The 23,495-nt window shown below is 40.2% G+C and overlaps 1 protein-coding gene across 4 annotated transcripts in view; it reads right to left on the bottom strand.

Annotated features, from left to right (window-relative positions):
• Positions 1-23,495, bottom strand: part of Cdk14 (cyclin dependent kinase 14) — a 529,514-nt gene that overhangs the window by 276,919 nt on the left and 229,100 nt on the right. For all 4 annotated transcript variants that reach the window (XM_055612730.1, XM_055612732.1, XM_055612733.1 and 1 more), the window contains one exon: positions 11,799-11,893. In XM_055612730.1, coding sequence (XP_055468705.1) covers positions 11,799-11,893 — 95 coding nt within the window. The remainder of the gene's footprint in view (positions 1-11,798; positions 11,894-23,495) is intronic.

Raw genomic sequence — 23,495 nt, 5'->3', positions numbered from 1 at the left:
GGAAGGTGTGATTGGGAGGGGAGGAGGGAGATAAACTATAATTAATAAAAATTAAAATTAAAAAAGAGTCTCTCATAAAGTGAAAGATAAGTTATAAAGTACTTCATCAATTTGACCTAAAAGAATGAAGACAGGCACTTAGAAGGCAGCCAGTTACATAAATGGTCATTCCACCATCATTCACAATTGAGAGAAAAGGTGGAAAAAATGTTTATTAATGGATGATTGGATTAAAAAATGTGATTTAATCTGTACCACGGAATACTACTCAGCTTCATAAAAGAATTAAGTATTGATATATGCTACAGAACGGTTGACTATTACATAAGTGAAAGAAACCAGTCCCAGAAGGTTGCACATTAGCCTCCATTTACATGAAATGCCCAGGTAAACGACAAGAGCTATGAAGTGGGGTGAGCATCACTAGGCACAGCGGTACACTGGTGATTTCATGACTGTGAAGGCACGCTGGGCTTATGTAGAAGGCACTGAACAGTGGCAATAAGTCTAGGACTGAGAGTGTTTCAAAAACCACTGAAACGGATACGGGGAAGATGCTTAATCATCATTCAGAAGGGCAAACGGTAGAGGCATTTGAAGCGGGTGAATTGAATACTTAAAAGGGTGAGTTTGCTGAGTGGATTATGTTTCCACACAGCCACAGTAGTACAAAAACATACTAAAAGCTGGACCAGTGATATGTCTTGGTGGGTCAAAGGTGCTTGTCACCCAAGTCTGACAACCTGAGTTTGAGGTAAAAGGAAAACAACAATTCTCCAAAGCCCTTTGATCTCCGGCATGTATGTGCCATGGCATAGTACATGAACACTCGCATGAATGGGAGCACACACATGCACATACACATACATGCACACTCACATGGACACACACAAAATGTACACTATGAAAAGATGGACCCAGTGAAGTTACAGCTGCAATGTGCTGTCTTTTTCGCTTCCACGTAAACCTTCAGACAATTCGAGATGAAGAGAAGTCATTAAATGGAAGTAATGGCAGTAAGACAAACATGAAGCGCCCTGCTGAAGTTCGAATTATTCCCAACCAAAAATCACCACACCCAGCTGAGATGTCAATCAAGCATGAGTACTGAACTACGAATAAAATCACCTTCCCATGCTTTCTCCCAAGACAGTACCAAAAGTTATGTTCCCCAAATAAACGCAAACTACCGGAGGGGTTAGTCTCCAGACCAAGCAAGAAGGAGGGTGTGTCAGGAAAATGGGCTCTGTGCTCTGAGGGATCCTAAACTAAGGAGGAGATAATTATCTCTAGGGGAGCCAGTGTGAACAGAGAGCGAAATGCAATCCTAGGATCCTATCTGACTCCACGACAATGAAATAATGAAATGTACCATGGATGCTGAACCTTGATATCATCAAAATCATAACTGTGCTACTGAGGATGAGAGGATGAGGGGCTGGGAGGAGCCCGGTCTACTTTTAAGTGAACAAAATAAAAGCAAAAGATAAAACAAAGGACGAAACTATAAATATTATATAAATTACACTTTGTCACTAAGGAGACAGCAATGGCTGATCCCAAAGAGGAATAATCAATAAGAAACAATAAAAAGGGGCTGGAGAGATGGCTCCGCTGTGAAATGCATGTGTTGCTCTTGTAGAGGACCCTGGTTCAAATCCCAGCACCATACACAGTAGTTCACAACCATCTGTAACTCCAGTTTCAGGGAGTCCAAAACCCTCTTTTAACCTCTGTGGCCACTATGCATACAGTGCCCGTACATACTCACACACATAAAATGAATACCTCTAATGAAAGTTTTCCAAAAATATATTTGAGACAGTAAAAAGAAGTTTTATTGTACATTTAGAAAAACACAGAATCAGGCTTTTGGGTTTTTTGTTTTGTTCTGTTTTTAATGTAGAAATTTTAAGGAAAAGACGTCTGTTTTCCTAAATACCCTAAAACTGAAGGGCTATAATCTCCATGCCAGTGGGACAATGACATTATCCTCAAATACATGATTGACATCCAGTGGTGAGTACACACCTTAACCACACCAATGAACCCACGCTCGTTTACAATGCCGTGAGACCTGAGAAAAATATTCATCAAATAAAGGAAATAACAGCCTCCGCTCCCCCACCTCTCTTTCCAAGACAGGGCTTCTCTGTGTAGCCTTGGCTCTCAGGGACTCGCTTCATAGACAAGGCTGTCCTCAAACTCACAGAGATCCACCTGCCTTCCCCATTGCTGGGATTACCGGCATGTGCCACCTCACCTGGCTAAGAAATAACAACTTTGAAAAAAGGAAACTTAGACATTGTGATACATGACTGTAATCTCAGCACTTGGTGGAGGGAGAAGGATTCTGCATCAACACACAAACACACACACACACACAGGCACATACAAATACACACACATACCAATACATGCATACATACACGCACTGGCATATGAAAACACAAATGCATGAACACACACACATGTGCACGCATGCACAAATACACACAAGAGAGCATAGGCGCACACACGCATACCCACAGACACATGCACATTCGCACACACAGCACGAGTGTGCACAATCCCATACATACATGCAGAAGCATGCACAGTAAGCAAGATGGAAGAAGTAGATACTAAAGTGACACAAATTTGTCAAGTTACCCTAAAAATTTGTGGGATGTTATCTCCACACCAGTTGGTCTGCTATACAGCAGTGGGCACATTCCCACTTAGAATTTGTTAATGGTGCTTTCCTCAATCACTTACCAACCTAGTCAAACTTAATTCAAAGGTAATTGGAATTATTGATTATCTTCATCCTCATCTTGGGCACCTTCATCAAATAAATCTGGCATTTATAAGTCAAGCTTTGTAAATTCCTTTACACTCGCCAGTTTGATTGTTTTGTTCTACTTAATATGTCACATTCCTTCTCCTCACCCCTACTAACATGCACAGTCTTGCAAGATTGTTATTTCCTTAAGAACTATAATAGCATTTCTGGCGAGGAAAAGAAAATTAAAACTGTCTTCCTTTTTTCCCTAAGAAACCCTCTTTTTTATTATTGCTCATCTACCCTGTGCTTTCACAACTACTAAATGTTTGTGTTTTTTTTTTTTCAATGATAAAATGATCAAATAAACTGAGAAATTAAAATGAAAACAAAACAAATCCACAGAGGCAGAGCGAATTCAAACAAAATGGTCTGGAGAACAGTGCGATATACACATCAGTGCTGTGGATACCCAGGCATTCATCTACAGCGAGTTAAAGATCAGACTCACTTCCGTCTTAAGGCATAGGCCATGTAAAACCTGAGTTATGACTGGGGCATGTCATATGGACAGCAACCAAATGAGATGACACCACAGTGGAAAGTGTAAGTGTGACACAGCTCATTAAAACAACAACAACAACAACAACAACAACAACAAAAAAAAAAAAACACTACAATCCCAACATCCAGCAACACAGTGAAAGAAACTACAATGTCTTATGAGATGAGAAGAGTCATCAGGGAAAAGGGGAGAATAGAAGTTAATTGACTCTGTTTTTACCAATTAGAGGAAACAGAGAGCCCATAAAAGAGCGCTGATTGGAAGCCAGCCTGATTCCTTTTCATTTCTTCCATTTCTCCTCACGGCTCAGAACCCTCGTATCTCACACTGCCTGAGCAGTCAGCCAGCAACAATGCCTCCATCTGGTCTTCCACATTTGGTACTCGTCTCTGAATGACAACTCTCCCGCTCGGAATACGTAATCACTAGCATAACTAGTTCCCCATATATAAAATAAAAGCATCCTTTACATTTTCTTTTAAAAGAGAAGTCTTTGAGTCCAAGACAGGATTTCAACAGTTTTCACCAAGTTGCAAGAAAGCCATAGTCCCGCCACACATGTAAGAGTGTGGTTGTGATTTAAATTCAAACGGCTTGTAGAGCTACATCACCTAGCATCAGTTCACAGAGCTTACTAAAGACAGAAAGACACACCTATACACTCACACACATTTTGTTTATTTGGGGTGTGGTTTTGTTGTTGTTGTTTGTTTAGAGGATCTTGCTAATGCAGTCCAGACTGGCCTTAACTCCATAATCCTTTTGTATCATCCTCCCAAGTGCTGTGATCACAAGTGTGTAAGGGGTAAGGGCTGCATATTTGTATCTCTAGACTCAACAGAGAAGGATCTGTCAAGGTAGTGCATTTATGCTACAAGATAAACAAATCAATTAATGATCAAATGAATGACCATAACAAGTTTAGTTTGTTTGAAAAAAAAAAAATGGTGCCAAATGAGACAAGTTTATGTAACAGTAGTGAAACCTGGTCCTTTGTTGTTTAACTTGGACATGCCTGAATTAACACTGCCACCAGCCTGTTTTGTGAATATTGATGGGAAACAGGACTTGTCCAGCATTACTCAGACTCAAAAAACAACAGACTAGAGCTACTGTAAAAAGCAGGAGGTACTTGAATGAACCTGGTCTTCCTTTCTTTTTTAGGTATGAAAATTAATTTATTTTCTTTGTAGAACTGATGACAATTCTTGGGAAGCCTAAAGAAAATTAACTCACAGGTGTAATAAATAAAACCATAAAATCAGCAGGGCACGATGACACATTGCCTAGGAAATCAGGATCAGGAACTCAAGGCAACAACCACAAAAAAAAAAAAAAAAAAAAAAAAAAAAAAAAAAAAAAAAAAAAAAAATCATGAAATTAATCCAGCCAGTTCGAAAGAACCAGGAACAAGTTCTGGAATCTGAAAGTTAACATTTTTTTAAGCTAATTTTTTATGCCATCAAGAAAGTGAAGTAGCAGGTTCTCATCTCTCAGCATATAATATGTGAACCTGATATACATATATATATGTATAGATATAGATATATACATGTACATCTATCTATCTATCTATCTATCTATCTATCTATCTATCTATCTATCTATATCAGCAAAATGGGGAGGGAGCTCATGCCTACTCCAAGGTTCCATTGTGGACCATGACTTACATGTACTTAAACACCTAAATTAACATATTTTAGTGCAATGCATTACTGCACAGGTTAGGAAGGCTCTCCACTAAATTTCAGAAGTGACTCCGCTCATCCTGTTGAATGAACACATTTAGCGATAAAGTATCCTTGACGCTCTAAGAAGCCAAGTTTAATTTACTAGTAACACAGCACTGGGATATTCATCCCCATTTGAAGACGAGGCCAGCCTCCCGAAGTCTCATGCTCGGCTTCCACATCCTTTCGAGAGCATGGGCACCGCTTCCCCTCTCCTCTCTGCATGGCTTCTCATCTCTTACTGCTGCTGCCTTGTCATATTATTAGCCAGAACTGCTTTGCTCCAGTTCCTGTCAACACACACATAACCTGCACTGGCTATTGTCTGCTGTTACATCTGCCAGCTCACAAAGGAGCAGAGAAATCAACCATCTTGTTTTACAGGAATCATTTGTAAGTTAACGCGCTTGCGCCGCCTTTTTCTACATTTAGCTAAACTGCCTTTTAGAAAATAGTCAAGTGCAACTGTTTGACACAGGATTTACCTTGCAGGCTGGACTCGTGATTTCATCTGAACTATTTTCTGACACTTGATTACATCACTCTAATTGTTAATTATGGGCCCTACCTATGACAGACACGGGCTGGCCAAGCACATCATTACCCCTTCTTTATCAGAATCACTAACACAAATACAAGGAGAATGAGGTCAATGACAACACCCTCTGGCGCTCCCCTTCCCAATTGACTTTTCTCCTTGAACATGTCAGTTCATTGGTCGAAAGGTTTGGGGAAGGCTGTTGAAGCAGAAATAGAGAGAAAGGCACAGCAACCTCCCAAGGCAACTTCATGGCCACTCAGTTTGTTAAGAACTCATTAGAGTTGTTGGGACAATCAATCAAATCAGAGCACCTTTTCTTCCTTAACGAGCATGAAGATTATCAAAACTTAATGTTCAAGTATAGTTTCAAATTCCACCAACAGTCTGCACCATCCTGTATATCTACCGATGTAGGGATTTATTTTTAAGTCACCTTTTAAAAACTAGATTTACACTCGCCTATATAAAATTTAGGTGATTTCTCAAAGGTCATAAAAAGGTGATCAGTGAGTATGTCACCTGTAGTTCACCTCACATCCTTAGCTGTGACTGGGTCATAAAAGGTAGTCCAGTGATGGCTTACAGGATGGTTTTGGGTAACAAGAAAAACATCCTCTACATGGGAACGCATTATGTGCTGGGAAATCTGCTGCTGCTGTGTTTTCAAAATTAACTAACTTGTTTGTTTCTTAATTAACTAATTAATTAATTTTTGAGATAGGCTTTCACTATGTACTGCTGACTGCCTGGAATTGATGGAGATCTCTGCGTATTATGTCTCCTGATGGCTAATTTAAAAGCCTGCACCACTAAGCCCAGCCTGTTCTGTGGCTCTTGATAAGGAATAGGACTTGTCTGCCATTACAAAACACTGGACACACACTACTTGGGGTGCTGTGTAGTCAAACATGACATGTGAGTGCATTTCAGCCAACTAAACAGACTAAACAGAAGTAATCCTGGCTTGTCACTAGATGAGAACAACCCAAAGAAGCAATGAGGCTGCAGAGGCTATTTTGATGTTTTGACATTAGCAAACACTGACATCTATTAACCCAGGAAAGCCATACAAGCCACTGAGAGGCAATGCCTGTTTTTTTATTTTTATTTTTTGTTCCAACACTTCTGATGGCAGCTGGCGTGCAGGTCACGCATGATTCTTGCCCTGCTTGTTCTTAAAGTCTAATCAGCAGGGCTGTCAGCCACAATCCCCCCTACAAAACGATCCTGATTAAATCATCCAGGGAGAGTTTCTGCTTTGCAATAGGGAACTCTAACTGGTGTGTTCATTTTGAACAGAGAGATTCTTTAATTCCTCAGATACAACTATATATCTATAGCCACACCATTGTCTGAAGTGGCCCAAACTGTTCAAGCATCAGATTTGTTCTGTATTTTCCACTTAGAAGAACATTTACTTTGGTAGGAAAAAAAGGCTTAAATGTAGAAGATATACTTGGAATGTGGATCAACTAGGTAAACAAATTAAAAATATCTTAAATATGACTTAAGGTAATAAAAATTTTGTCTGCTCTCTCTGTTCCTTTTCTCTGTGTCTCTGTGTCTGTCTCTCTGTCTGTCTCTCTCTCTCTCTCTCTGTATGCAAAAACATTTAATGATCTCTAATGTCTAATGTCTAATCCCTAATGTCTTGCTTGATAGTTTGGCATGAACTAGAGAGGTAGAAACTGCCCTCATAAAACTTGGCTCATTCGGAAATCAGGCAAGTTTCCTACAGGATGGGCCTTCAGCACTGTGGCCAAAAATGTGAGGGGTGTCCCAGTGTTCAATTCATAGAGCTCTACTCTGCAGTTTACATTAATTTATAACGGAGCCCTAGTTAGTGACTAATACATGAAGAACTAAGCTAAGATTTAGGATGTTAAAGCAGAAACCATCATAGTCTCAACAATTAATTGGACAACACTTAAGGAGGAATTTTTAATAAAATATGCAGAACTATGAAAACAAACTATGATATTTTTTGGTGATCTGCCAACCATACTTTTATGATTTTTGGTCACATTGTCTTTCATGCAAAAAAAAAAAAACCTTACATTTTTAAGTTTTTAAATATGTTCCATATTAGCTTGGGTTATTTCAATAGGTTAGAGCATAATAGGAGAAATAAAATGACTGTATCTATTCCTATTCTGATTAGTTATGAATCTCTTGGTTTTCCTTCTTTCATCGGAAGTTTTTTTGAGCAGTCATTCATATATTAACATTTGCATATGATCCACATACACATTTTGAGGGCTGAGCATGCCTGCACACAGTCATGTTAACATCGCCACAATCAAGGCAACAAAGGTAACAGGCAGAGCCATCTCCTACATCCTTGTCACTCTTTGGTTATATTTATTCATAGTTTTGGTGGCAAAAATAATCTATGTAATATCTGGTCTCCTAACAAACTGCACATGCAAAATAGTGTATTGATAATTTTAGTTAACGTAGTACATATATATGTAAAAGGTACATATCTTGTAAAAATTGAAAATGTGTCCATGTCTGGCAACTTCATTCCATTTTGTGAATTAGTTAGTTAGTTAGTTAGTTAGTTAGTTAGTTAGTTAGTTAGTTAGTTAGTTAGTTTCTTTTTGGCAGGGTCTCATTAAGTAGCTTTAGCTATTCTGGAACTCTCTGTGTAGACTATGTGACTTGGCACTGAGAGGTCCCCGCCTGCCTCTGCTTCGTGAGTGCTGGAATTGGAGGTATGTGCCACCATGCCTAGATTTTACTTATTTTTGTACATCATTATTAAATGTGCAATGAAAAATAATATTCCAGGTTTATCACTCTTTTGCAATTTAAAGCAAAAGACAATATATATATGTAATTAATGGCAAAATACATTTATATAATCATGTTTACTATTGATATTCCTATTTCCACTTAAGGAATATGTCTTACATTTTTCATCACACTGTTAAACACAGTGCTAGTGTACTCATTTGTCTTTGGCAAAAACAAAGGAGTATAAAACTAATTGTTTAAGCTTTATGTTTAAGTGGGAGAACATTTTTGTTAGCATTGTCACAACTAAATGTATCCTGTAGCCAATGTTTCTAAGTGTTATCATCCTTCTCTTTCAAGTCTTAAACCCATGGGTGAGATGCAGACAGCTATACCAGTATCTTAGAACATTGCAGAAGAGGCTTTCTTTTCAAGCCTGCTGAGCCGTTCCCTGGTCAAAGGTGTCTCTTTACATCTCTCATCTGAGGGCAGCATGGGCAGCATGCTTCTCAGAGGCCCGAGTGCCCTGCCGCTGAGACATGAGCCACCTGGGGATCCCACAGCCTACAACTCCCAGCTTTGAAGCTTCCAGATCATTATATCCACACACTGTGAATGTGGGGAAGAAGCCCAGTTTCAGAATGCTTCACAAACTTTCCATGGTCCTTAAGAGGATCAACGAAGTTCCATTATCCACTAAATTGCTGTGCTAATTACCTCCAAAGTCATTTCCTTGAGGTTTTTTTCCCCCCATATCACTAAAATTTCAGCCCTTATTTCAGTATTCTGGCCCTCAGAAGGCTTTAAGAAAACTAAAATGTCATTTGTGGGAATAATATAGAGGAGCTAGGACTAGAGTTCTCTGTTGAAGAAAAGGGTAGAAATACATTACACTGCATGAGCATTGTCATCAATAAGAAACTTTGGTCTAGAGAGATGGCTCAGAGGTTAAGAGCACTGGTCTCTCTTCCAGAGGTCCTGAGTTCAGTTCCCAGCTACCACATAGTGGCTCATAATCATTTATAATAAGATTTAGTGCCCTCTTCTGGCATGCAGCTGTACATGCATACAGAACATTTTATACATAAATCATAAACAAACAAACAGAAAACCTTTGCATAGTGAGGTATATATATATATATATATATATATATATATATATATATACACACACACCTCAGAAGGCTACTAAAAATGTAATTCTAATGTGAAAGCAAAGATACAACAGTGTCTAAAAAGTTGTCAAACTGGTTTTTTTTTCCCTTTACATCTAGGATTTTAATGAGCACGATATACTAATTTTTTCCCTACATTGCTTAACTTATATTCTTTCAAAAAAGTTTTTACTTGTTTTCTTAGGGTATTTTGGTGGTGGTAGAAATTGACACCAAGGTCTTTTACAACCTAGGAATGAACTTTGGTGGTCTAGATGACAGTCGGGATGCCGTTGTGCCACTGACTAGGGAGATTATAGAGAACTGTGTCCTTGATGGAGGAAGCACTTCAGTGATGACAGGCTTTGGGACTCCACAGCCTCACTGCAACTCCAATTTTCCTTCAGCTTTGTGCTCTCAGCTCAAGATCTGAGCGCTGAGCTTTCTGGCTCTGGTCTCCACGCCTGCTGCTTGCTGACAAAACTCCCCAACTAAAAAAATGTAATTCTAACATGAAAAAAAACAAAGATACAATAGTGTCTCAATGAAACGAATGAAAAGAAGGCAAAAAATGAAGGGAAGCAAAGAACATAAAGGTAAAAGGAAAAATGAAGAGGAGGCAGGCAATCAAAGACCATGACGATGCTCCTCACGTAGAATGCTGTGAGTGCCTGTTCTGTGGCCGATTAAGAAGACCTCCAGCATATAGGTCCACTAGCATAGAGACCAGGGAAATGTTCACTAGCACAAAGAAAAATGATTATCAGTCTTAATCAGCAAATACTACAAAGGCAGTGGATTGCAATCCCTTTTCCTGCCAACTCCACAGAACAGAAAATCATCAAATGGCATTCAGTTTCACAACCACATTGTTTTTTGCTTTATGAGTGGATTGCATTTTTCTTTTAGGATTTGAAGATATTTTCACACTATAGTTGTTAGCTTCTCTGATAGGTCCTGTTAATGTAAGTATCCCAAACATTATGGCTTTTTTTCTTCTGCTTTAATTACTCAGTTTAAGAGAAAAAAATAAGTACATTCTTAAACGCCCTTTCTGTAAAGCATTGTGGAAGATAGTGAGTGTACATACAAAAATCTAGGTTTCATGAAAATATGCAAATCAGACATACTAGAAAACATGAATGGATAGTTCCAAGTCTCACTCAGCTCAATGCACAATTGACTCCAAATCATGGAGGAAACAAAAGAAATTATATTGGCATTGATGTGTGAATCTGCATCCATTCTTGGTGGCATGTAATGTATGCAACTTGGTAGCTCTAGCTGTCCTTGTGGCTGCATTACCATATTATTCAAATGTATCTATCATTTATATGTAAATAGACAAGATGAATGGCTTCTTCATGAGACAACAATTTTCAAATGATAAACAGAGGCAGACATTAGCAAGATAAAAGTGCTTCAAATATTCATTCTTTCATACTTTTAAAGAAAAATGGGAATTATTTAAATAAATAAAAAAAAAAAGCTAGTGTGGTAATTGTAAAAATGGAACCTTAACACTGTCAGAATGCCGGTAGCTATTCTTCGTTATAAAAAAAAAATCTGCACCGATGTCATTTGTGTCTTATAAATTACATGTTCTCAGATCCATCTGTGAAAACCAGGATGCTAATTATCATGGTTACGTTTCATGATTCCACAGTTAAATGCCGAGACGTCGCTACACAAACACCATATGTTTTACTGAGGGAAATGAAGAAAGATTAATTACCAGTGGAAGTTCAGGTCTTCCAGCAATGACACCCTCAACACAAGAAGATTGTTACATGGTATGCTATACAAATGGGAAGCTTTGGTTAAAAGCTGAAATAACCGAAGAGGAAAACTTTGAAACCTAAATTGTAAGTATCAGGACACACACCCTGCCCCCTGTTGCCTGCCACTACCACTAACACACACACACACACACACACACACACACACACACACACACACACACACACACACACACCTGGCTAAGGATGCTTTTGTGAAACCAAGTTTTAAAAATGCCAAGGAAAACATTTGCGTTTTCTCTGAATTCCTTTGATAGCGATCATCCTTGTTGATAGGGCTTCGAATCACAACGTAAGCATACAAGTAACAAACAGGCCATAAATAAATCATATGGCTAACAAAATGCAAACTCAAAGATCTTACACAGAGCCATTATTTTATGGAAAATTATGTCACGTGTACTCAGAAAAACCACTTATTTCAGCTTAGCAACTTAAAAATCAACTAGATGTCACTGGAAATCCTTTATTCATGTTTAACCAGCCTGAGCTCTTATTTCACTTACCACATATTCAAAGACGAGGGTCAGTGTTTCCTTTGTGTGGATGATGTCATGAAGCAGCACGATGTTGGCATGCTTTAATCCTTTCAACAGAGACGCTGTAAAATAAAGTGGACAGAGAAACAGTTCATCATTAGCTTCCAACAACTAGCATGTTTCATTATCTAATCTGGGTCACTGTCAGAGGGATGACATCTATCTCCCCATGTTCTAAGCCAATAACAACTCAGCATAAAGGGTGGAGGAACAAGATTTTCAGTTAGATAAAACTCTTCCAACCACTTCAACTGCCAGTTGTTAGTAGTGTTAGTCTGGATAGGTTCCACAGAGTTCAGAGTACATGCTTGGTGTGGTTTCAGTTCTTTCAAATGAAAAGCATCAAGATGTCTTCGTGTGTGAGAGCCTTCGTGTGTGCACGTGGGGAGGTCAGAGGACAGGCTGCAGGAATTGCTTCTCTCCTTCTACCAGGCAGGTTCTGGGATGGGAACTCAGGTCATCAGGCTAGGCAGCAAGGGCCTCTGCCCACTGAGCCATCTCACCTGCCCTCAGTTCTTTTAAATTTTTGAAGTTGGCTTCAGTGAAGACTATTTCCTATCAAATACGGCTTAGCTTAGCATATGTTCCATGTGGGTGTTATTCTAATACTGGGTGGAAGGTGCTGTAAATATCAACTAGACCATATTGCCTCATAATATAATTGAGTTCTCCTAAATCCTTAATGACTTTCTGAGTAGAATAATAGTTTCACCAATTACCAAGCCCCTGACTACATTGTGCCTTAATCAAAGTATCTCTTGCATTATCTAGGTTTCTTTCTTTCTTTTAATTCTTTTAATTTTTTTCACATTTATTTATTTACTTTGTGTGTTATTTTCTAATTAGCTTCAGCTGCCAACAGGACATAGCCCACAGTTACCTGAGGGAGTCTCAGTTTGGGGGTTGTCTCTATCAAATTGGACTGTGAGTGTGTCTGTGGGGCATTTATTGACTGCTAACTGATGCAGCAGGCCCCAGCCTACTGTTAATGGTAGCATTCCCAGGCAGTTGTTCCTGGGCTTAGTAAGAAAGCCAGATAAACAGAAGGCAGGAAGAAGCCAGTAAGCAGTATTTCTCCCCAATTTTTGTCTTTGTGTTCCTGCCTTGCTGGGGTTTTTGTTCTGATTTCCATCTGTTCTGGACTATTACCCATAAGATGTAAGAAACCCCTTCCTACACAAGGTGCTTTTGGTCATAGAATTTATTGCAGCAAACTAGTGTGCATGCACCTGGACAAGAGCTTGTGTGTGGAGGTCAGACAGCCTCTTGCAGGAGTCAGTCTCTCTTTCCACCACATGGTTCCCAGTTGCTGACCTCAGGCTGCCAGGCTTGATGGCATGCGCCTTTTAGCTAATCCACCATCTCGTCATCCCTTCTTCATCACTCGGAGTGCTGATGTTCACTGCACACACCTTTATCTTTGTGAATTACCCCTCTTACAAATGCATGTTGCTTTGTTACTGGATTTATTTGCTCTGCCCTTAACAGTTTGAATGTGGTTGTTTACATGATGGATCTTAGGATCCTTTTTCTTGTATCTTAGCAATACTGCCATAAGAAGGTGAAGCTTTGCAAACAGCATACAACTGAAACATACAGTTTTTTTTTAATTTTTTTAAATTAATTTATTTTTATTCACTTTTATATCCTTAAATCCTATTCTTCCAATGTCTACATTTTAATTGATGGGGTTAGGCCATTTACATTTATTATAGTTATTAAATGTGAAGTTCTTACTATTTGCATTTCCCCTGAACACCTTGCAATTTAGTTTTCATTTATTTTGTTGGTTTTTATCTTCTGTATTTCTCAGGGGTTCAGTTAACACTCATTTTAATTCATTTTTCTCTTATCTTTTTACTCACTTTCCGCTGAGCTTTAGTATTTTCAATCCAATGAGGCCTGCTGTTCATTTTATATAGCCAAAAGAATGAAGGAAAATATTTAATTCATATGACAATGTTCCATATAGTTTTCTTTAGTTTCATGGTGCATTCCTGGGGGATATCATTGGCTAAAGTGCACAGATCCCTATTCTCTCATTTCTTGCAGCTGTTTTGTAGATGCAGGTACCTTTGTTCCATCATCACTCACTGATGGACAGCATCCCTAGCTGAAGAGTCCTCTCTCTTGCCGTGTTCATCCTCCTTTACACAGTTGGTGCCAATAGTGAGAGGCGAGCTGTCCCTTTCCATCCCTTGTGATCTTTCTTGCGCCCCTGTCCTTCCTTCTTCCTTTTCAACATCATTCAAGGTGGGCTGCCCTTTCTTTACATAACTTCAGCTCCACGGAGGCGATGCTTTCCAGCAGTCAACACTCCTTCAGCTTCCTTTGCTGTAGGCAGTGCTGTCAACCACACTGAGTCCAGCTTTATTCTTCTTGAGTGTTTTCTGGAGCTTCAAAGAAATGCCCATCGCTGTTCCTTTACAGTTTCCTGACCCTCTCTTAGGCCTCCCCAGCACTGTTCTCTATCCCCACAAGCTTGCTAAGGTTTTCTATTGATCATGAGGAATGAGTCAACTGTGCTGTGTGGGAGTGTGGGAGAGAGGAATCAAGATCAGGCTGCTCAGCAAGGAAAAGGACAGTTTTCCTCCTGGTGTGTCCCCACATGCACACAAGGCCCAGCACATAGCGGAGCTCAAATCCACTGGCTGCCAGTTATTCCTGCCCCTCAACCATGGGTAGTTATTACTTGAGTGAGGAATCAGAGCCACCTGACAGCCCTTCCTCAAGGTAACCGGACCTTCCACCAGCCACACACCTCAGGCTGATGACATCATTTCAACCTAGGGCCACTCCTCCAGAAACCGCAGAAGCTGAGCTACCGTGGGTAATAATTTCAAGTCCTAGTCAGTGAAATCCTGGTATTTTCCTTGATTCTCTCCCCTTACATGCTTCCTCCTTCTATTACAAACGGAATTAGACGTCTCCAAACCTGAGTCCCCATAAGCAAACTTTCTGACACACTGCCACAAAACCAGAAAAGATTTAGATTAACCTACACATTTAAATTTCTGCTTTCATGAACAGATATATGTGGTTGTGTATTAATTTTATACTTTCACACTATCTCCCAATAATATTTTTTTAATGGAACTACAAGGTCAAAAGACCTAAGTGGATTTCTAGTCAAAAGACCTCAGTGGCTTTCAAATACAAGTGCCGTATTTAGTCTTACATCTTTTTAACTCCATATAAGAACAAAGAATGTGCATTTGGGTCCAGGAGCTATGAAGCGCAGAGGAGGCTGTCTGGTCCCTGAGAGCTGAAGTTACAGGAGGTTATAAGCTTCCTGACATGGGTGCTGGGAAATGAACTCGGGTCCTCAATTTATAATCTCCTAAGTATTCAGCTCTTTCATCAGATTTGTGCCATTAGAGCCTTAATAAATTTCCAGGACTAGTTTGTTACTCTTAAAACCAAATTCACATTTGCTGATTATCTTTCTGTACTTCTCTTCTGAGACTGACTTCAGAAGGGACCGTTATTTCAAATCACAGCAGGATGTCTGAAATTGATGGCCAGGACAGCGCTTAATACCTCTTCCATGAAGAGACACCTACAAAGGAAACAAATTAAGGAACTACGGAAATCACATTGTGAGGAAGGATCCTGGCTGTGTGAGGCAAGTTTCAGAAACATATTATGTAACATTATTTGTAATCTTGTCCAATTTCATTTTTCAAAGCCCTCTTATGTTGTCAAGTTCAGTGATGACCCAGCTGTACAGATAAAGCTGAGAAAGAACGGAGGCTACTACTGCAATAAGACCGAACACTCAGAGCAGCTCTGTCTTGCTTTCTTCTTCGCCCACCTTCCCTATTTCTGCCTTTCTTTTCTCACTGCTTCCTCCTAAAGCCTTGCTTGTTTCTCAAAATAATATCTTTACATCTATTGTGCACTGCTGTGTTTTCCCCACAATTTTACGACACCAAATTCTTGTTGAATTTTCATCTTGAGTAAAAGTGGGGTTTTTTCCCCTTGAAAAACTCTAACGTCACAGAAAAAAATAATTCTGTAATTTGATCAATGCTATATGATGTTTAAAAGCCTCCAGATATCTTCTAAATAGGTTTCAACTTTGACAGTTTGTAGATTCCAGAATATATTTATGTATGCTTTCTCAACACACTGACAGTTAAATAAGTATCAATATTGGAAAGTAAGTGCTCTTTTTGAAATTAGCATAATGAATCTGTAACTGGAGAAGGACAGAGCCACTATTTCCAAAGGTGATGACAGAAAAATGGCATTTGACAGTGGAAAACAGCCAGCAATCTACCAACACGAGGACAGGTGACAGACACGACCCACTTTGAGGCTGCCAACCCAGCAGCCACCAGTTGTAGCAGGTGCCCAATCCTATCGTTTCTGCTGCCATCGAAGCAAGTAAGTCTCCTGGTTGCCAAGTCAATCCAGAGACCCACACCAGAGAGTTCTGGAGCCAGTCTGCCCTTCTCTACAACAAACACTGTCAAAAGTAACACCCTTCATAGATGCAGCTCTGTCATAAATTCTCCATGTGTTATTTTCCCATAGTTTGCATACAGATCAAAATCTGCAACATTTGCATTGGTAACTCAGTATGCTTCCTTCCTGTACAAAGTTTAGCCAACCACCCAGCAACATTTCAAATTCAATTCACCATGCAGGTTTGAAGTGACACAATTGAGTACGGTAGGACATTTGGATTAGGATGGAGGGTAAAAAAAAAATTATAGTTTTGGGCTTTGAAGATTAAAAAAAAATATGCAGGAAGGTTTTCCATTCAAAAAGTTAACTGGGATGCAGGAAGCTCCAGCATGAAGTGGCTGACTCAGACAGGGCATCAGTCAGTCGCACCAGGACCTCCCACTTTGAGAATGCAGAGTCTCCACTCGATTTACAGGTGGTGAGTTTCATATAAAATCCGATTCCATCACGATAAAAATAGCATCTGAATCAAGGCAGAAATTCAAAGCAGGTTCATTTGATTAATCCTCCAGTGCAGTGGAGAGAAACTGTTTATAATGAAGAATAGAAGCCTTCTTTATAATATGAAAATGTCAAATTCTCCTAGAAAAGCCAAGAATGAAGGCACACAATACATCTCTGCAAATTCAGTGTTGGGGAAGAAATTGGGTATTTACCATTTCCTGTCATTTTTTACCTTTGTTCTTGGCCAGCGGGAGAGATGCAGAGGTTGATACTTGATTTTTCCCGGCTGTCGTAATTAATATCCATAAAGCTCAAGGATCGGACCATATCTCAAGCCACAAACAACAGATACAATTTTTCAACCCATACTGTGAAACTCACACTGCAGTATAAACAGTAACAACTCCAAGTGAGAACTCAAATCTGACTGGTTAGTGGATTCTGAGTATTTTCTGAGCTGAAATAGTATGAGTGAGAAAATCTTAAGGATGAACTGGGGTGAAATGGAAAGAAAAAAATGACTCATTGTTCTCTTGTGTCTGTGGTGGGATATGGTTTATACAGAATGAGAGCAAGCAGGCATCCTGACGACCGACAGGCCTGGTACTCCTCTCACATTCTGTAATGCATGCTGCCTACATGGGCACAAGCTTGAAGAACAATTAATTGTACATGCCATGGTTCTACTCATTTCTGGGTCTTCCCTTAATGATATCCAATAGTATAAACAAACACACACACAAGAGAACTTCAGACTAATAAAAATGTGATTGTAGCTTAACCCTGTTTGCCTTTAATACCTGTGTATATGTGTGTACCAGTTTACATGCATGCACATGCCTGTGGGGCCCAAAGGTCAACACTGAGTGTCCTTCCCAGTTATCCTTATTTTCTGAGGCAGGGTCTCTTATTAAGCCAGGAGTTCTCCATTTTGGCCAGATTGGCTGGCCAGCCTCAGAGATCCTTCTGTCTCTATGCACTGGGACTACAGGCACACTCAATAGTTGCATTCTCTTCTTTATATAGGTTTGGGACATCATGTTGAGGTATGCCACCTCCCCAGCATACTCTTTGTGATTTCTAGACACATAACTCTCTGCGTTATGTGAGACAGAGGTCATAGCGATTCCAAAACATAGGGCCAAAACAAATATACCATCATATGGACTTAAATCCCACACAGGCTTAATAATAAGGTTTTTTGTTTCACAGATGTCATTCAAATACAAAAAAGTAATACCAAGTTAGAAATACTTTAATAATATCTGCTTTGCCCCCCCCCCCTTTTGGTTCTTAGCTTTGTTTTCCTTTAGGGACATGGACAAAAAATTCAATCCCCTACACATTCCTACTGCTCGGCCTCTCTGATTTCCCCACTGACACAAAACTGGACCATACTATTGGAACTTTCGGCCTCCACCTACCCCTTACCAGCAGTTACCTGCTTATCCATCACTTGACTGCCTGCAAAGATCACGCATCTGGGAGTTATGTTCGCACTGTGGCCCGCACACACAATGACTACTCACTATATCACTCCGAAAACAGATGCCTCTGTTAGATCAGCTTAACAGTGAGAACTGTCAACATAGGAAGCAATATTGCATAGTTCAACAAGAAAAGCCCCACTGCTTCCAAGGGATGTCCAAGTTTTCACAAACACGTTGCTACATTTACCGCCGTTTCGTGTATTTCCTGTGTCATTTGAGACACCTGTGACCAAGAAGCATTTTTTTTTTTTTCATAATTTAAAATGTATCTGGGGAATTCTTTATTTTCATCAGATTGAACAAAATAAAAAGGGTTCAGAAGTTTAACTGCACAAACACGGAGCAGCTACAGAACAAACACCGCCGTGGAGCACTGAAACCTAAGCGGCAGTCTTAGCTATCGTCCTCGACACTAAAGAACTAGGAAAGATACAGTGATGAGTGCTTCACTCTCTCAGGAACACTGAGTGAGCCACCCTTTCCTAAAGAGCGATTTCCCTGAAGTTAAAATTAACCCTCGAGTTGCAAACCACTTCCACTCCTGCTGGATTACAGCCCGTTCACAGTCTAGTTGATCTTGTGCCTGTTTGCTACAGGAACAATCCACACAAAGGCGGGCACCACGCAAAGGCTGAACACGTGGCTCTTCTCAAATGCACGCATGTCACTGGGAACTTCTGCAGGTGCATAGCGATGGGGGGAGGACAGCAGTGATTGTGCTCCTGGCCCAGACTTGAGGCCATTTGGGGAAGTAGTCCTAGGAGACCTGATAGCACCAGAGTTGGTTAGCTTTTTATCTGGCTTGAAAGGGTATTTTTAATGGTTTCAGAGGCTCATTTCATTTTAACTATTTCATGCTTTATTACACAAGCACTGCAGATACAGTGAGGAGAACCCCACAAAACACGCCATAAGAAGGCTATGTGGCTTTTTATGTCTTCTGACCAAGAATAAACATTTAAAATCATATATGTTATTATTGTTGGCCAAGACTTAAGCCAACCTCTTTCTATATGAAGCTACATTAATATCTTCCGAGGGCTAATATTAACTGTCAAATTTACACCTAGGACAGATAACTCTGGGAATGTCCATGAAGAGATGCTCTTCGCTACTTTAATTCTTGTGGGAAGACCCACATTTATTGGGTGTGAGAGCATCCCCTGGTCTGGGGATTGTGGCCTATAATAATTGCAGAGGGTGAGCTGAGCCCTGCCGTGTCTGCATTCTCTGCTTTCTGCTCTGAACTGTGATGGAACACGACTAGCTCCCCCATGCTCCTTCCAGAGCGACTCCCCTTCAGTGATAGGCTGTAACCTGGAATTATGAACCGAAATGAGCCCCCTTCGCCTTAAGTTGCTTTTGTTGGGATATTTATCACAGTGACACAAAAGGAAACTGATTAGTAGTTAATCTTTCCATACAAGCAAATATGAGTTCAAGGTCAATGTCTCCTTTGTCGTAGTTGCATCTCCCAATGCCTGAAGAAATGCATGAGACAATCAAGAGTTGCACTGTGCTCAGAGTCCTCCACTCTAGGGGGTACCTTTTCAGATGCACACACACCACAAGAACATATACATATGTATACACAACACACATACACAGCAGATACACATGTACACAATACAACACACATGTGCACAACAAATACACACACACACACACACACACACAAACACACAGTGGGGAGAGAGACAGAACACACCACGGTAACAAACTCCACTGAAAGTTATAATCCCGAGCTACAAGTCAAGAAATTCTTGGTTCTAAAACTTTAGTAGCATTTTGGCATACAGTTTTGTTGTGTTCAATTCAAAATGGCAAAAAAGTCAACCCATAGCAACGCGGTGTGAATTAAACACTGATAAGCTCATGGATATACGGCCTTTAAATCACAGCGCAATCTCCGAAGTCAGGGAAACGGGAAGACGTGCTGCACCATGCAACAGGACCAGCGCATCGGGAAACAGACACGTCTGTGTTTAGAGACAATGCAAACAGATCAATACCCCAGGCAGGAGAGGAGAGGGCAATGAAAACCAAACGCTGACTTTGGTGGATACCATACTGAGATTGCAAGATAATAGCACTTCATTGGACTGAATAATAAACCCGCAGGCAGAAGAAGTTACATACTACAGCACAACTCAGGACAAAGTGTGCTGTCCTGGCCTACACATCTCAGTCCCATGACCATCAGCACAGGCCCTGGCAAGACATCATAAAAGGTACCTAGGACTGGACAGGCCACACTTACCTAATGCCCGAGCTGACCACACTGACTTATTGTAAGGTCATTATCAGCATGCTGAACCCAGACTGGTTCCTCTCCACCTACACACACCCTCATTTACAGGTGATAGAACTCTCTCACTGTGCCTTGATGGGCAAGATCTTCCAAGACATATAATCTAATGAGAGCAATTATGGCTTCAGCATAAATCTCTAAACACGGTGGAAAGACCAGAGAATATCAGGTTCTACATGCTTGTATTTCTCTCTTGCTCCAGGTTACTCCAGCTAATGCAACATTCAGAGGCTGTGGCAATAAAAATGATTCTTGTTTATGTCAAGTCACAAAGAACAAAATCTTATTTAATGACTTTGGGGAGATGCTTTTCCTGATTTTTTTTTTCTGAAAAGAATTCTCTAAATCTCCTTTCCACTAGCAAATTAACTTTGTTACAGACAATAACAGCAACTTCAAAAACATTCAGGGCTCCTATTTTACCCTTAAAAACTGTTTTTTCCTCATCAGAAGCTGTCAACACTGGTGCTAGATTTCACGCAAGTATTCTACAAATGCTTAACTCAAGACATTTGAGGGCACGATTTACTATGAGAACTACATGAGTGAAGAGGTAAGTTGCATATTACGTATTTTATGACTTTTGAATTCGCAAGGTAAGCTCAGTTTGCTACCGCTCAAGAGAGTCCCAGCTAGTCAAGAAATCGCACGTAAAAAATAGATTTCTCTGTTACTAATTAAAATTATCCAGAAATTATGTACTCCTGTCACTACCACTGGCAACAGAAGAAATGAAGGTGTATCTGGTGTCTAGTTAAAAAACAACCTCACTGTGTACTGTGAGTCTCAAGTATAGTGAAGGAGGTGGGGCTGTCTTGCCCTGTGCTAGGTGACTGCTACCAAACACACATCCTGCCTTTTCCTCCACCACAGTCAGCTCCTGAGAAACATGGCGACCCTCCCCCATCAGCATCCTCAACCTCCTGAACAGATGCACCTGACTGCCACCGGCTTGCATTTTCTTTTCTAAAAAAAAAAAAAAAAAATGTCACCTAGCTTCATGTGCACTATATACAGAGAGTGTTGAAAACATCCATAATTTGGCTTCTACAAAGGTGGCTGATTCAATGAACACTATGGAAGTAATCCTCGCCAAATTGTAAGGGTGAATGCCACCTTCAGGAATTCTGAACACGAGGCTTTGTTTGTCAGTTAGCACTGAAACTGAAGATGTGGCCTCAGGTCTCAAACGCCAGGCCTTCCCAATCCTGATACAACACCACAGTGCTTTTGGAATCAAATTACGCATTGGCTGTTTCCCTCTGTGTTCATTTTCCTATATTTGTTCTTAGATTCCCCCATACCCGCACCACCATGGCCTCGGATGCCCTTTATCTTCAAGTGTTTCCAGGCATTGAAGGCAGAAAATCTTCAAGTAATGATTAGAAGGACATCAGATATATATCCTGATTGTGTGAAAACGTTGCGTGCAGCATTTCTACTATAGTAAAATCTTTTTACCAGAGAGTAATAAGAAAATAACAGTACTAAAGGGAAAATTGCTGTTCAAAGCAGCTTTTTAAAATTGCTTTTATCTGATCAAATTCCCTTCTCCTTGTAAAGACTTCCAATAGCATCTTACCAGAGCTTAGACGTGGCACAATAGGCCCTGATAGAGCGCTCCCCATTCTACCCCAGCTCTGCCATGCTCTGGGAACACGCACATCATGCAGAGCGTCTCTGTGTCCTCCAACACGCGTGGCCTGTCAGACTGCTGCTAAGTTACCCCTATGCCCTGTTCTCATTACCTCTGGGTCTTACCAAGTCCCTCCTCAGCTTCAGATGTTAACAGAGCCATTTCATTTGGTAACCTTCTCTGGTCTAGATGCTTTAAGTCAGAAGCGCTTTCTACCAATTCTTCTGTGCAGTGTTGCTGAGTCATTCTACCATAATTACCCATGACCTGCTTCAACCTGCCAACCTTATTAGTCAGTGTATTCTTCTTCTCTCCGCCTGGTGCTGAGGTTAAGTTTACAGGGTATGCACATGAACTGCTGCTTGGATTACAGGAACGTCAACAAGAGAAAGAAGGACTGAAAATATTCTATAAGTCCCTGTAAGGAGCACAGGTCGTAGCAATAACCTCTGCTGTAGATTGGTCATTTTCCTACACTGTGTTTGGTCCAGCCTGGATAGGTTGACAAAATAAGTTTGCTGTCCACTTGATATTAATTGACAAGCACAGGGCAGTTGTATATCTCACAGAAGTAAAAGTAAAGAAAGCTCCTGTAATGACATAATAGCGCTCCTTTCATGCATTGGAAAATGATGCACTTAGTTACTTTTCTATTGCTGTGGTAAAATACCATAACCAGCGGAACTTATGTTTAAAAAGTGTTTAATTTGGTGTACAGTGTCAGAGGGTTAGAGTCTAGGATGGCAAAGCAAAGAAAGGCATGGTGGCAGAAACAGATGAGAGCTTACACCTTGGTCCATAAGCAGGAAGCACAAAGGAAATAGTACAAGTCTTTTGTGAGCCTCAAGCCCACCACTGTGACACACCTCCACCAACAAGGCTATACCTTCTAATCCTTCTCCAACAGTTCCACCAATCAGGGCTCAAAGATTAAGCCATTTGCCTATGGGGACAGTTCTCATTCAAACCAGCACAGTCACTAAAAATGAATCTTATTCTTTTTATTCAAAGTTAAAATTATGAAAATATAGCAAAAAATTAGCGTGGAGAATGGCATGTTTTTTTTTAGAGCTCGGTCACAGACTAGAGTGGCATCCTGACATAGTACCCAGCAGGACATAAGCTCACCATCAAGATGGTAGCCGAGAAAAGGAAGATAATTTGACAACATGGGGATCACAGAAGAGCCAGAGGATATGGACCAGGTTTTGTTAGAGTATGCAACCTTTCTATTTTTTTGTTAGGTGCTAACAGATCTGAGAATTATAAATAAGGTGTTTAACTCTAGCTTTTCTAGAAAGCCTGCTCAC

The sequence above is a fragment of the Psammomys obesus genome, unplaced genomic scaffold (genome assembly GCF_907164565.1).
Source record: "Psammomys obesus unplaced genomic scaffold, mPsaObe1.curated_primary_1811, whole genome shotgun sequence".
In the NCBI taxonomy this organism is placed as follows: domain Eukaryota; kingdom Metazoa; phylum Chordata; class Mammalia; order Rodentia; family Muridae; genus Psammomys; species Psammomys obesus.
This window is presented reverse-complemented; position numbering and strand designations above follow the sequence as displayed.